Genomic DNA, 15,544 nt, shown 5'->3' with positions numbered 1-15,544 from the left:
GCTTTTATTGGAAACCAGTTTCCTAAATGCAGTGCAAAACCATAAGTAAACATTTTCTCCTACTGAATTTTCAGTAGATACACAAAATTACCTATGATTGTTGCTCTTTCTTATAATCCAATTCCACACAGTATTCAAAGCACACAAAAAATACTGCTTTAAAGCCTATTGTAAAGTAATTTTTAAACAACGTAAAAAAAAGAATAATTATGGCAAAATTACATATCTGGGTTTAACAGCAATTATTTCTATTGAACTGTTTGAGGTGAATGACCTTTGTAACAGTGAAAGCACACGTGACAGATGTGTGATGCATTTAAAAAAATTTTTGTAGAAAACCAGATTCATCCCCTGATGCAGGCAAAAGATCCATAGTCTTCTATCAAAGAATCACACTGCCAGAGTAAAGAACTGTTTCTGTAAATAACTGCATAAAAATATGATGTGAAACCCACATCGTGCTTAAGTCTAATGAACCTCGGGCAAGGAGAACCTTGTAATCAAAGTTGAATCTATTCAGAACACTAAGCTCAGGAGGTCTAACCTCACTTTTCCTAACATATATTAAGCTGCCTTAATACCTTAACAGTGAAAACATCCCTAGTCACCCCAATTTTCATGGGTGTGAATGTCTGGAAACAACTTTGACTAGCATCTTTTAGGCTAAAATCTGTTAAATTGAAATGAATGACAAGCTTAGTACACACTACTGTGGAAACAAGCTCAGCCTTGTCACTTCTTAAAAAATTATTTTAAGTAGCCACCAGAACCAGCAACGTATCTCCCCCACCCCTTAACAGAGGTATTCCACTGCAAGTCTTGCTGCTTCTGGAAATAGACAAAACTTAAAAATACACAGGATAAAAATATTTGACATCTTCTCTTGCAGATTAGCAGAGAACTTAGCAGAACTGCACAGCAGGATTCCTGCAATGACTGAGGATACTCAGTGGAAGCTAAGGTTTTCCCTTTTAATATTCAATATTGAAGGGTTTTGCAGGGAAACATACTGCAGTTCAGGAAAATAAGCTGCCTTTCACTGTAAGTGTTCCTAGGAAGAAGCAGGGTCTACACTCAGTCACATACTCACAGCACTCAATGTCCTTCCTGGACATGGTACACAATATTTGATATTGGGGACAAAGAAGGGCTGAAAAAGCTCATCAATAAGTGATTCAAATAACTTTTGTATTTACAAAACTAAACCTAGTATCTTCTTGAACTCATGAGTGCTCATAAAGAGATTTTTATCTGCTTAAAAAAAGCTGAATAGAGATTTTTTTTCCTTGACAAAGTTTTAATAGCAACTCTGAAAATCTTAACTCCTTACGCATCATTAACAAAAATTCATTCAGTAAACAACAGAAACTCAAACTTTCTATTTTTTTAAGCTTTTGTTAATTTATACGCTTTAAGCTTAGCCTTACTGAATTTAGACTTTGGCATGATTCACAAATACCTCTCACTCTTTCAAATAACTTTATTTTAAAAATAATTTTAATTCATTAGACTGTACTTTATAATAGTTACCAATAGGACGGATCTGAACTCAAGCATCAGACATTTGTTGCACTTTCAAGTTTTGTAACAACATGACTTTTCAAAATAAAAGTGTACATTTAGATTCACAGGTTAATTTGTTGAAATTTACTAACATTTAAAATCACTGGCATATGAACTGAAAGGGATATATGTTAAGTACACAAATACTGAAAAAGTTCATAACCCCAAAACCCACGTGGAAATGGAATGCAGCCAATTAGTCAGACTGTGGTTTAGGAATTTCACATTTACCTGGGTTAGCACCTTAGTGAACTCAACCACTGAATGTGATAAATGAGTGCATGAAGTGTGACCACTCAACAGGTACTGTACCATTCCATGAGGAGACTGTGTCTTCTTGAGCATTTTGTGCCGTATTTTGGAAATCTGGTAATATTTGAGACTTTTCTAAAATCTGTAAATAACCAATGGCTACAGTTAAAATCTAAACAAAGAAATACGTTCTACTGTCAGTTGAAATTTTTTAAAGCAATCATTCATAAGGATTGCATCAACATCAGTTAGCAGAGGAAGATCAAACTTTATTGAAACTGCTTGCATACAAAATATATTGCACTATAACCAAACAAATGTCAACATAAAATCCAATCTGTTGTAGCTAATATGTACAGAGAATATTGCCCAAGAGCAGTTACATTACAAGGTCAGTCTACCTTGGTTAATTATCTACAGTATTTTAAACCAAACAGCTTACAGATGATGTGTGCAAGGTACCAATTTCTGTTTTCAAATACTATACATTCCCAAAATAAATAACTAGAAATCAACATTAATGTTTGGCAATACTTTTTAAGACATTTTTATATTTGTTAAATCATGTGCAGTTCGTTGCCAGTTTTAGTATGCTCACCTGTATGCAAGGAAAAAAAAGAATGAAGAAAGCAAAGAAACAAAATGCACAAAATACATCAGAGGCAAGGTCAAGTTTGTACAATTCTGTACATAAACAGTGGCTCTCCTTCTGGAGTAATCTGAACAAAAATGGACTAAAATGAAGGTCCTTATGCAGTTGTGCCCAGTAAGTTTAACGTGTGATCAGAAATGAAAGAAAGCACAGCTCCTCCCACCACTTCCCACCCTTCCCTGGTGTACAGCTGTACTTTGGATCAAATTCTGTGACACCTTCATATTGGCTGGTAATTAGGACCCTGCAGCTCAAAATATGAAGAACTTTTATTTTACCTTCAATATTTTGGCTACTGTATCTGTAGTTGCCAGGGCATGACATGGTGACTTTCTTCTTATCTCTCCTGAAATAGCCCCCAAATTAAAATAAGCAATTCAAAAATTTTGGGAGGATGAAAACCATCAATGCTTTAGGCTGGTCATCTGGCCAAACAGCAGGCACCCATTACTAGCTTGTGAACATGTTACACTTGTTCCCTCAGTAACAATGAGTTTTTTAGTTTTCCACAATGGAAAGATTTTTTTTAATTTTTTTTTTTTAAAAAAAAAGCTTCTGTACTGCCTACAAAGAAAAAAATTACACCCCTTTTTCAATAACACTATTTGCCAAATCTTCAGTGCAAAATAAATTTCCTATTCTTATAACTGCCTAACTGAATGTTTATGTAAGGAAAAAATTATGGAAAGCATGCACTTGTCTATAAAGTACTAACGTCTGACAAGGATTGCTACATATATTTTACATTTAGTGTTACCAACTCATCTTCCCTGATTTCTGCATCCAAATATAATATTCCTACCTGCCAAGATATAAAAAAGGCACAGATCATACAACTTTTTTTGCTAATGAAAATGACAATTGTTACATCACACAGATTTCAGGGTCCACCAAAATATTGAAAAAGGTGGACCAGAATGTGAACTGACACAGGACATAAAACGACATAGCATTTTATGAAGAACTGGTAAGTTAGATTGAAAACAGAAGCCAATTTGATTACTGCAAACACTATTTATTCTGAAAATTGAAATTGAGCAGTGAATTTGACCCGATGTGTTAAAATGGTACAACTGAACAGAAAGTTTACCAATGCACAGCTCAGTATTTTTAAAACAAACAAAAAAGAATCTTTCATTGTTTGAACTGCAATATGTACTTGGAAGCAATTTTCAGAAGTTCAGGTATTTTTATGCAAATATTTGAATAACTTCTTATTCTGAAAACAACTGCATACTGTTGATGTTAAAAAAGGCTAACAGAGAACATATGTTCATTTCATGCCCTGCGCCATCTTGCCTACTATTTTGTCTTTGGCCTAACAAGTTTCTCTAACATGGAATAGGAATTACTGAAACAGTATAGGAAGTATGACTTCAGAGTTATGCAGTTTAGGGGACTCCGTTCACCAGCGGCTGTTGGGCGTCTGCGCTGTCCGTCTTCTCCTTCTTCGGGTTCCGCTCCTTGCCCGTGCGCAGCCGGCTGCCTTCGCTCGAGGTATTCTGTAATGTTTTAGTGTGGACACTCCTTTCATTATGGCAGTCAATTCTGATCTGGAACAATTCAGAGTTATATAAAGCATTCTCCTCCCTTCCTCCACCCCTGGGTGTTCTCTACCTTGGTGGGCTGGGAGCAGCAAATAGTGTCAGCCCCTCATGGCTTTGTTAAATGTATCCAGCTGCAGGGGAGGGCGTAAATTCTTTTCTCTTCAAAAATGCCACATACCTGTGAGCCAAAAAATCCTCTGCCATCTACCTAGCCTTTGCATCTAAGAGAAAAATTTCCAGTTTGTTTTGCACAAAAGAGTTGAATTAGTATCAGATGGATCTCTGAAACATTATTTCAACTTCTAGTAATTTGACTTCCTATTCTTTGTATGCAAAAAGCCCCCAAAAGACATAGTGTCATTTCATGGCAGCTTTTCTAAATCTCAAAAAAATCTACTCAGACCTTTTTTGAATCTGAAAAAAAAAATCCATTTAATACACCCAAAAAACTTCTGCAGCCTTTTTAAGTGGTCGTAGAAAATTTCAAGAGAGCATTTTGAAAGCAAAGTTTTATGCTTGCAAAGGAGGCAAATGCTTATTCCTCAATATGTAACACGATTTTTGCAACTTGCTCAGCTAGATTTGAACAACACGTAAGTACTTATTTTCTTGTAACATGTCACTGCATCCAAATCTTGGAGCAACAGATAAAACCCCCGATCATTTAAGTGCCTTATGCTTTTTTTTAGCACCACATGTCCTCACTGCCTACTTCAAACTTTGTAAGGTAATTACTAATTAATTATAAATTAATTCTTTATAATAATTATTTCTTTTTTGTTTTGCCAAGTTATTTATTTGCATTTCAGATGCCTATTTGGCCTATTAAATTACTACACCTTAAAGTTCAGCCCTCCCATTTCAAAAACTAAGCACTGGTCACTTGTTCCATTTTGTCCCTTTCTTAACCAGGCTTTCTAAAAAACAAGCTAGGAGTCATCTCCATGTCCCACTGGAATCCTGACTCCTGGTACCACCGCGCAGAGGCAGCAGCCTGCAGCTGCTCTGCGTTTCTTCCTCCCACCTTAACTCATCCTATGCAGTAAGAGATAGAAGGTTTGCAAGGACAGTTTCCACGTGGGGAAACTTAACATATATCAACTTGATAACTTCATGAAACAAAACATTTGAAAAAATGTAGAAAGATCTTTATAAAAAGCTTAAAAATATTTAAGGTTACAAGATATTTCAAATCTGTTACTTGAAATGTTTCTTGATGTGAATTTTTAACTTACTTTCTAGACTCAATAGCCTTCAATTGCAAATGTTTCATTTAGTAGTGAAGGTAGTTTCTGAAGTTTAATCTTTCTTACTCTGAGGATTCTGGCTACAACACACTCTCTTTATATAGTGTTAAGGATTTTCTTCCCTCAGGTACATAGAAAATAGACAACAACACACAACACAGCAAGAAATAAAATCTAAAATCAAAGCACTAGTAAGAACAGAGACTGAAATCAAGCTGGTTAGTAAATCCTTGGGACTTGTCATCAGTTTTTCACCAGACAGAGCTAAACGGCATTACAAAATTGCATCTTTACACAGCTTGATCTATTTGAAGTCCTGAGCATCTGTGTCATTTTGTAACACAACTTTTGTAGATGTGGTTAGGGAGTCAAAGAATATGGAATCACAAGGCTACTGTATTACTCACAACCTTGAGGACTCCACTGTTACTATATGCCACAATGCAATTTTAACAGTACAGACTTCCCAGACGAGAAGAGTTACCTCAAGAGACCCGTCTGCTGTCCTCCCTTTTGCCTCTCTTGAGTTACGCTGACGGTTATCTGTTCGCGACTGTTCATCATTGCCTAGAAGAAGAATTAATCCACTAAGTTGTTCAACAAAGACATGATCTTCTGCCACTTAAATTTTACACAAGCACAGTAGGCAATTCAGGATTTTCTGTCTCCTGAATAAATATTATTACTAACATATAACAACATCTCTTAAACTATGGGCCAGGGATGACTAAAGAAACTGTTCTCAGGTGATAATGCAGACAAAACCTCAGTGTTTAAAACCACCACAGTTTAAAAAAGACTGACTACTGACTGGAAAAAAAAAAAAAAAACACTTTTCAAAATGATTAACCACAGAAGTGAGGTACACCGTAGCAGTGTTTAATACCTTCACATTTTTCAATGGTTTATAAGCTTCCCAAATTATACATTACCTTCTTACAAAAAAGTCTTATTAAGCAGCACTCATATTTTGAAAAAAAAACATTTCAAGAAATAAGCAGAGCTGCAGAATAAACTATTTTAACAAATAAATATAATGGAACATCACATGTTCTTGTATATATATTTAACTTTTTAAAGTTTTCCCATCTTACTTTTGCCTGGTCCTTTCCATTGAACACAAATTACAATGTTACTCTGTTCCATGAAAATCAAATACAAGAAGATGTGAATATGGACAGCTGAATGAGTAATACAGATTTTAAAAGATTTTTCTCCATCTACTGACCAACTAGAATTTGATTCCTTGATGTCCATGTGTGACTGCACAGGCCACAAACATGAGCCAAGAGGCATTTTAAGAAAATAAATGATAGTGAAAACTCCCCCAAAAATAAAGCAGGTCAAAAAGAATTCTACTCCTCTGCTCAATGTTCAACACATCTGAAACAAACACTCAATTTACAAGACTGATAAAGAGAAGTCAGGAGAGGCCACCAGGTGGGGAATTGGAGCAGATGAGAAAAGGAGCAGCTGGCAGAAGTGAGTTTGCTTTAGGATTCCCACAGTGACAGCTGTTTCCAAAAGGAGCCCCCATTTACCTTTGAATCCTCCGCGCCCCCTCCCGCCTTGGCCTCTGGCGCCGCCGCCGCGCCTCCGCCCGTCCCCCCTGCGCAGGTAATTGTCCCGCTCCTCCTCTGCCGGGGCTGCCGACCAATCGCTCAGCTCGTCTCTGTGATCAGACTCTGTTTCAGAAGCATTTGATGCTTCAGAATTAGTTCCTATCAAGAGGATGAAAAAAATCCAAACACGCCAGTGTAGCTTAGCATGAAATTACTATAGTAGAATGCAAAATGTATATATTTAAATTTTTTCTTTTTTTTTATTAATAGACACTTTTGGGATGGTTTTGCCTCCCAACCTCTATAACATACATAATACAGAAAGGTACATTATATTATTACTTCTTCAAAATTCAGGACAGGCTAATAAAAATTAGTCGTGTGTTTAAGACTAAACAATTAAGCGTGCCACATGCTTAAAATTGGTGTTATCAATATATCAGCAGATTACTAAACATACTACAAAATGTAACAAAAGTCTAATAAAACGTAAGTGTAATAGACTAGACTCCTTCATATTTCTACAACTGGAAGTTGTGAATATAACCTGTCCTGTCTCCTCTCACCACTGCAACTCATCTATGAAAAGAAAAAAAATTCCATCATGAAACAGCCTGTAACAGACTACAAAAGCAGAGAACAAAGTCAAAGTGCTAGAAATGTATCAAATCAAATAAATGGCCATTGCAATTTTTTCAATTAACAGATCACCTTTATTGACAAAAGCTGGTTCTTTCCCCATTTTCCCCCCCATAACCCATATTATTAGCAAGGTGAGTTCACATCTTCTAAAAATAGTAAACATCACAAAAACATTACTTTTGTATGATGCAGAATACAGTAAGCTAAGATTTTCTTACAAAGCTCACACTACAGGCCTTTCAGTCAGGACAAACACCAGCTGATCTACATTATGGATAATGAAGTAATGGATTGCTCTGAAGAAGCACAGTCTGGAAAACTATTCATTAATGAATTATCCAAGGTTTCAAAGAGTAACACACTATTTTGGTGACTATGATCTTCTAGTAAAAACATAAAAGTTCAATTTAATGAAGAAAATAGCTTTCTTGTAAATTAACCTACACAGTATTTTCACCTATAAATATTTATATTAGGATAGACTCACACAGACTTAAATGAAAACTGAGACTTCACTGTCAGGAATTGTTCAAAATATAGATAAAATAACAATCCTTGCCCTAAGGAGTTAGGGAATAGCTAGATATGCTCCATAGTTTACAAGACAAGCATGCTATAAGAAGCAGGAAATGCATGGAAATCAGTGTAGATTACAGGGAAGCACTACACTTTGAAGTACTTTCTTATAGCATAAAGCTCTATATAATCTTCTAATATTAACGCTATATATTAACTGTATTTTAAACAGCTCTATGTCAAGTCTTTTCCAAAAAGTCACAAGGCCAGTAGGCCTCCCTGAGAAGTGCAAGTGTCCCTGGAGGTACCTACCTGAAGCATAGCCCGGCCCACGCCGGCTGTGCCCGCGGTTTCTGTAGGGGCGGCTGCCGCGGCCGAGGCCCGGCCCGTCGTCGGTCATGTACCCTTTGTCCTTATCCGTGCGGTTCGGGGGGGGCCTGGAAGTAGCTCCGATCTGTCGCAGTTGCTCATCAATTTGCAATCTTTCCAAACGCAGCTGGTCCACTTCCTGTGCAAACACAAGCCCAGCAAGTCATGTACAACCACTATTTAACCATCTGCATGTGTACACGTGTAGCTCTCAGAAAGAAAAACCACTGAAATATTACAACTGATCATCTGTTTAATACTCAAACAGCAACTCAGCTTTGCAAATAACTTGTCTAACAGAAAGACTTCCAAATGTTCAAATCCGTGTGCTACCAACACAATTCTTCCTGTGGCACAGTTGACAAGTTTAGGTTTGTATCAAGAAAAGCACTCAGATTGGAACACAGGCTCTTTACACTGCTGCACATAACAAACACAGAAGTTATTGAACAAGTCTGATGTAACAGTATTGTTCCATAAAAAGGCACTCTGCTGTTAAACCCCATACAATGACAATGAACAGTATGAGGAATGGGAGGAAGCATAAAAGCATAGAGGGAAAAGTGCTGTAACTCAGGCACAGAGGCATCAGCACACAGCACCCTCACCATATACAATTAGGGAAAAGAGATATGACAACACATATTCATGAAGTACCTTTTGCCAGTTTCAGATATTATCTAGCTCACATCAGAGTGGCAATCCCCCTTTCTTTTTCTTTAATTAGGGAGAAACCTATTGACAGAAGTTTCATTCTGACACTGCATCCTCTGCAGGTCACCTAGTCCAGGTAGGACTTTGCTAAGATGCTTTGGTACTCAGGAATGCACACCATCATTGACTTGGTGGATAGCTCTTCTCTCCCCCTTAAGATGTTCCCTAACTCAACCTTCCTTTAGGAAGACTAAGACTTCTTGCTCCAGACTCTCCCATTCTTCCTTAGGACAAATCTTATAAATAAATAAAAAAAAAAAAAAAAAAAAAAAAAAAAAAAAAAAAAAAAAAAAAAAAAAAAAACCAAACCACAAAAAAAAAAAAAAACAAACACCCAAAACCTGAGGATGACATTCAGTACCTCATTCTTCCTGTTTGTGAACAAGTTCCCTCCTCCATCCAACAGCAGGCCTGTATTTTCTTTGGTATTCCTTTTGCTGCCAATATACCTGCAGAAGCTCTTCCTGTTCCCCTTCACATCCCTTGCCATATTCAACTCCTGATGGACTTCAGCTTTCCAAACTCATCCCTGCCCACACAAATTGTGTTTTTATACTCCATTGATTCACCTGTCCTTACTTTACTCCTTGTATTGTTGTTTTTTCTATATTAATTTAGCCACAGGTTCCTTGTTGATCCGTGCAGGCCTATTGCTTTTGTGTGAACACCTGCATATCAAGATGGACTATTCTTGAGCTCGGAGAAGGTGATGCTTTAAGAGCCAGCTCTTCCAAACCTGTTTTCCTTCCAGGAATGCATCCTATGGGATTCTTCCAAGCAGATCCCTGAACCAGCCAAAGTCCACCTTCCTGCAGTCTGGGGCTGTGACTCCTGGTATAAGTCTTTCCTCTCAAGATCCTGAAAATTCACTACAGTCATTCCAGTCAAGTCTGCTTTCTTCTTTTTACAGAGAAAGAAATTCATGACTCTGAGCTGATACAGTACATTTGATGCTGATGCACTATTATGTATCTTTTACAAAAAGTTTCCTTAATAATCTTTGCCTGGAGGCATAAAAACATGAAAATCTTAGAGGAACAGGTCTGTCCTCCTCCTTGTCAGTGAACTGGAGGACATTATTCTGAATCATAAGGCAACAGGCCTGATGATAACAACAGGCCTACTAAGATAACATTATCTGTGTTTATGTTTAATCGGATGAGAATGCCAAGATAAAACCTTAGAGATAAGAATCTATCCAGTAGTTATTACAGACTGATGAACACTTATTTGTGACCTTTGGTTCAGGAAGGCTTAAGAGTACTAAGACAAAGTGACCATAGTTGATGATGAACTGATCAATCTAAAATAAAATTGCTGGGCTACTAAACACTTTCCACTACCATGTCAGTACCCATTCATGTACTGACTCACATGCAAGTATGCATTTTAGGCAGCCAAAGAAGTTTAAACCAAAAATATCTTTTCAAATCATAGTGAGCATGCAAGAAATGAACTGGATTTTTAGTATTAGTTTTCACCTGGTTCTTCTCTGCCTCTGCTTTGTGACAGCTGCAGAGCAGCCATACCTCTGCTCCAGAACACTGACAAAAGCAAGGTTAAAGGTAAAGCAACTGGGTTGGTAAGAAAACAAAAGCTGTTTCTTCTCCTGACTTCTCTGACTACCTGTACTGGAAAGTTTAACAATGTACATAAAATTTAGCATTCTAAAAGATTCACTGATAGCTACTGCACTGACTGGACACGTACAGAAATCATGAATGGTCTGAAGGCTTCAAAAGAGACCCAAGGCTTTATTTAATTAAATGAACTCAAAGCTGTCCCTACTGTTAGATCTGGCCCTGCCATTGAAGATCGGGCACACCTGGCCACAACCACCACAGGCAAAAACTCTAACCCTAACTATAGGCAACAATGTGGGATATTTTTTGCTCTCTATACAACAGACCACTCATCACAGACTACTGGGGAAGTTATGGAGCCAAGAGGCAAACACAACATATAAAGCTGAGTTGCCTACAAAGCATATTCAGGTATGAAATGTCAATTCATTACAGAAAAAGTAGTTTAGCATTTTTGCATTAAAAAAAATGCCCACTCTATACAAGATTCTGCATGGAAGGCTGTTTGCTCTGCAGTTGCATGAAGGACTGACTACTCTCTCATATATAAAGCTGGTAGCACATTTTGACAGATTTTTAAATTTTCTTACTCTTCTGTAATTTGCATCCTAAAAAAAGTTGTCATCCCATTCTTCAGACAAATTACTCTTCTAAAAACATTTCATTTTTAGACAGAAAACCTGTCATAATACTAATTGTTCAACAGCCTCAGGACCTGAAGAGTTTATCATCATCACACTGTTACCATCCTAAGTATTGACAGAAAAAAAACAGTGGTAAAGCAGCATCATTATCCTCACCTTTAAATAATTAAGATGATAATCCAGAAGAACAGTTGCATTAGTGATGCTATCCTTGGTTCCTACAAACACAAATGGTACCATGCCCTAAAACACAGTAACAATAGGCTTTGGTTATTGATTAGGTATTGAATTCTGAATAGAACTAAACTTATTACTGTAAAACTTGAAAACAATTCTTACATCACGAATAAGCAAAAATGAAAAAGTGATATAACAGTGTATTTTAATTCTGATATTGACTACACCAGGTACTCTAATTCCCTTTATGCAAAGAGCTTTTTTAAATAGGCAGATTTAGATAATTTGCATCACAATGTCAACATTTATTTTTCTGAACAAGTGAAAGACTCAATTTAGAACACTTTATGTTTTCTCCCTTCAAAATAATACCACCTTTGCTGACTGCATCCATTCTCTCACATCAGCTACTTTTTTTGGTCTACCTTTGATCTTTTAAAAAAGTAAATCAAATTAACATTGTGTCACAAAACAAAACCTGATCCTTCTTGAAGATCTGTACAGTTGTAAAAAAAAAGCCAAAAAATACTCAAGGAAGAGTTAGTACTTCAGGTGATGATTTCTAACTTACAGTTCTTCTACCCTTCAAGCACGTGAAGGGATTCAATAAATACGTGGAAAATATAAATCTGGAAATTCTAAAGTCTGAAATTATGACATTGGGAGACAAAACACCTAAAGATTAACGTAGGCAGGCAAAACAGGTGAAAAAAAATCCTATCTTACAGGGCCTCACTGAGTGTGGACAACAAAGCAAACCTTAGCAAATACAAGGAAAATTTCTACACCAAAACTTCTGAAACTAAGGCAGGTCCACACAGCATTTCAGAGGTGTGAGTGCAGCCCACACAGGCCCAAGGAGTGAACCTGACTGTTCCAGCAGCTGCAACACCTGGGCAGGAGAAGCTTAACTGTGGACCACAGACATTATGCTGAGCATCTCCAACACTCAGCTGCTGAAGCCCATGCCACTGCAGACCAGAGCCTGTCACATCTACTGATTATCTCAAATATTGTTCTGCTACCTCTAAAGAAGCCTTTAATTTTCACTGTACACACACCCTTTAGAGAACTGCATTCCAAAGGAAGTTTTGCTGCAGAAGTGAAATGATTTGAGACACAAATGTCTTAAAAATTAAAAGCACACTATGCTGAGATTGCCCAGGAGTGGCCAGTCCATAATTTGCCTCTACTTTTAAGGTTGTGTTTGGTTTTCTTCCCCCTTCCCTTTCTTTTACAGGCAAAAACCTTACATTAGACCTTACACATCTACATTAAGTAACCAGGAAAAATAATATATACACAGTCCTCTAGCCCTAAGGAACCTCAACATTAACACTGACTTTCATGAGCATTAGAAATTCTTTAGCCACAGGCATTGTTGACTGAAATGTTTTATTATCTGGGGTATTTTAAGTTTCATAAATATTTTATACAACCTGATAAAGAGCAGTGAAATTTCTACTAAACTGGCATTAACTAGCTCAGAGTATCAATTATTAAACGATGACAAGACAAATGATTTAAGAGGGCATTTAAGGAAACTGCTTGCTGTTGCTTCTGGCAGTGGATTCAAGGTATAACAATGCGAGCTATTAAGAATATGAGCTGCTAACCATGTCAAGCAATTTCAGCCATACAAAAGCAGCAAAGTGCTTATTTATTGAACCTTATTTTTATCTTCAAAGCAAAAGTATCTATATTCAACTTGGCTGCAGTGGGGAAAACTGAGGAGACCTTACATGCATACTAAATTTAGAGATAAAAGTAATATATATTATGGTAACAAACAATACCTATCTCATTTTAAAATATTAAAAGCCTGAAGATAGCCTCTTATAAAATTATGGGATGTATAAAACTGCACTTGAAACTAATGGGCAGTATTCTAACATCTCAGTCACATAAAAAGAACCAAATGCTGTATTAAAATTTAATTGAACTACTGTTCTACTACAAGAAGAAGGGTTGCAATATCCAAATTTACATATGGGAAGATTATTTGGATTTCATAGTTGAAATAAAGCTGCATTCAATTTACAAGTATTAACTCTTACCTGTTAAACTCTGATCTCAGGTTTCTGTATTGTACCTGGCATGACACAACTAACACATGAAGCAATGCAAGCAATGCCAGTGTTAGAAATGTCATTAACAGGTAAACAGAAGTATGAACAGAGCTTGACAGGTAAAAAAGACCTTTCAAGATAATCCTTAAAAGCTGGATTTTCGACATAAAATGTAAGCAAATCAGCTTTTTCAAGTCAGAATTAAAAAAAGAAAAAGCCAGACATACTCCCTGCAGCCATGAGTACTGGCCCTTTTACCCTTCTGTGATTTGTTTGCCTGCAGCAATAGCAGCACCCTCTTGTTTATTACACTAATTCCATTTTATGCTGCAGGAATTTATCTTTAGAAATTAAATACGACAGACCACGGAAACCTTTAAGTCTAAATATTGACCATTTACCTTTTCAGACACATGTAAAACTAGTAGAATAGTAAAAAAAGCCCTTAGTTAATTGCTTAGCCACTCACTCTGTACAGAAAGATGAAAAATGGATTGTGAATTTCCAGTAAGCACTACAGTGATAAAACAGCAGAGGAAATAACTACTCAAGCAAGAATGTAAGGGCTCCAGAAACCATATTTCATAGCTTATCCAAAGTAGCAAAGGTTCTTAGCTGGTGCATATTTGGATTTTGAGGTAAATGAAAGACAGTTCAGTTTCCTTCAAGCACATTTCACACCTGAAACTGCAGGGACTCTTTTTGCATCAAGATGTTAAGACCTTCATGTTGTAAGATTTTTTTGCATATCTCAACCTTGCCCCTCAATGCAGCCCCACACAGAAGTGCCTTAAATGACAATGTTTGAGACTTCATTCAGGCCCTTTACAAGGCTGACAGCCTTCCTGTGCAAACCTGGGGTTTCAGTGTTCATGCTTGTTTTTTTCTTTAGGTTGTAATTTACAGGCTCTTGTTAACCTAGGTAGTATTTTTTAAAAATAGAGATTTAACATAAAGCGCAAGTTTTTCATTTCAACAGAAGAAATTGCTAATGAAAAATTAAACCAGAAAAAAACCTAAGAAATCAAACTCAAAGAAGATTAATTAATGAAACCAGCAAGTTTCATACTTTATGGATTTATAGCCTAGCACATGCTGGGAAATGTCATTGCTTCCAACGGGAACAACATGAAATCTCTAAGAAGGTGCACCACCAATAAATTTCACGAAGCATTTTTCTACAACAGAGAAGCCAAATTTATATAAAAATTTATATTCCAAATTTATATTCCTCAGCATTAATAGGAAAAGATAGAATCTATCAGAAAACACATTAATCAACACTTTATCTTACCACTGCAAAGATACAAGGAAGAATTTATCATTGGGTAGAATATAATCAATTAACAAAAAGAAAAATTAACTGAAAACATACCTCTTCTTGTGGAATATTTTTATCATTTTCAGCCTCAATTCTCACTCTTACAACGCCAGATTTGTCCACTATCTCCTGAATCAGTTTTCCATTTTTTCCTATTACTTTTCCTACAGAAAGAACATACAGAACATTCCACCTTTATGGTTTTCCCCTAAACCTGAGAGTATTGCTGTATTCTAATTAGACAAGACTATTTAAGTACCAGTGCAAGAACTTGAATCTCTACAACAAAGATTTAGCTAACAAGCCACAAACTAAAACGTCCACATAAGCTTATAAAACACATTGATCACAGAAATACTCAGTACCTTGAATGCTTATTTGACTTTGCTTTGGTAGGTTTAAAGTAGCTTCAGAAAATTACTAATATTTCTGTTTGCATTTAAAATATCCAATCAAACCAAACAAAAACCCTTTTACAGTGCCTTAACATTTGCTGCAACTACTTCCTGTGTAAGCAAAACTTAGTTCATTGACAAAACTTAGTTGATCAAATACTACCAAAGATACTGTCTGAAGCAGATGTAAAATTGTCTAAAACTGATGATTTTAGACATTTTTGCTGGTAGTTTATAATGCACTAAAAAGTCAAAGATAAACATGGAAATAAATTATACTCCAACGCCAGT

The 15,544-nt window shown here is 36.4% G+C and overlaps 1 protein-coding gene across 4 annotated transcripts in view; it reads right to left on the bottom strand.

Moving 5' to 3' along the window:
* Nucleotides 1–1,464: 1,464 nt before the first annotated feature.
* The window catches only part of FMR1 (fragile X messenger ribonucleoprotein 1), a 31,796-nt gene continuing 17,716 nt past the window's right edge, over nucleotides 1,465–15,544 (bottom strand). For 2 of the 4 annotated variants that reach the window (XM_053990114.1, XM_053990115.1), the window contains exons 10-15: nucleotides 14,913–15,022; nucleotides 11,448–11,534; nucleotides 8,294–8,489; nucleotides 6,803–6,982; nucleotides 5,746–5,828; nucleotides 1,465–4,020 (exon numbers count right to left, since the gene is read on the bottom strand). In XM_053990114.1, coding sequence (XP_053846089.1) covers nucleotides 3,859–4,020; nucleotides 5,746–5,828; nucleotides 6,803–6,982; nucleotides 8,294–8,489; nucleotides 11,448–11,534; nucleotides 14,913–15,022 — 818 coding nt within the window. In that variant the 3' untranslated portion in view covers nucleotides 1,465–3,858. The remainder of the gene's footprint in view (nucleotides 4,021–5,745; nucleotides 5,829–6,802; nucleotides 6,983–8,293; nucleotides 8,490–11,447; nucleotides 11,535–14,912; nucleotides 15,023–15,544) is intronic. The other 2 variants (XM_053990116.1, XM_053990118.1) reach the window with 2 other exon arrangements.

The sequence above is a fragment of the Vidua macroura genome, chromosome 14 (genome assembly GCF_024509145.1).
Source record: "Vidua macroura isolate BioBank_ID:100142 chromosome 14, ASM2450914v1, whole genome shotgun sequence".
Lineage (NCBI taxonomy): Eukaryota > Metazoa > Chordata > Aves > Passeriformes > Viduidae > Vidua > Vidua macroura.
Note: the sequence above shows the minus strand (reverse complement) of the source record. Positions and strands in the feature narration are given on the sequence as shown.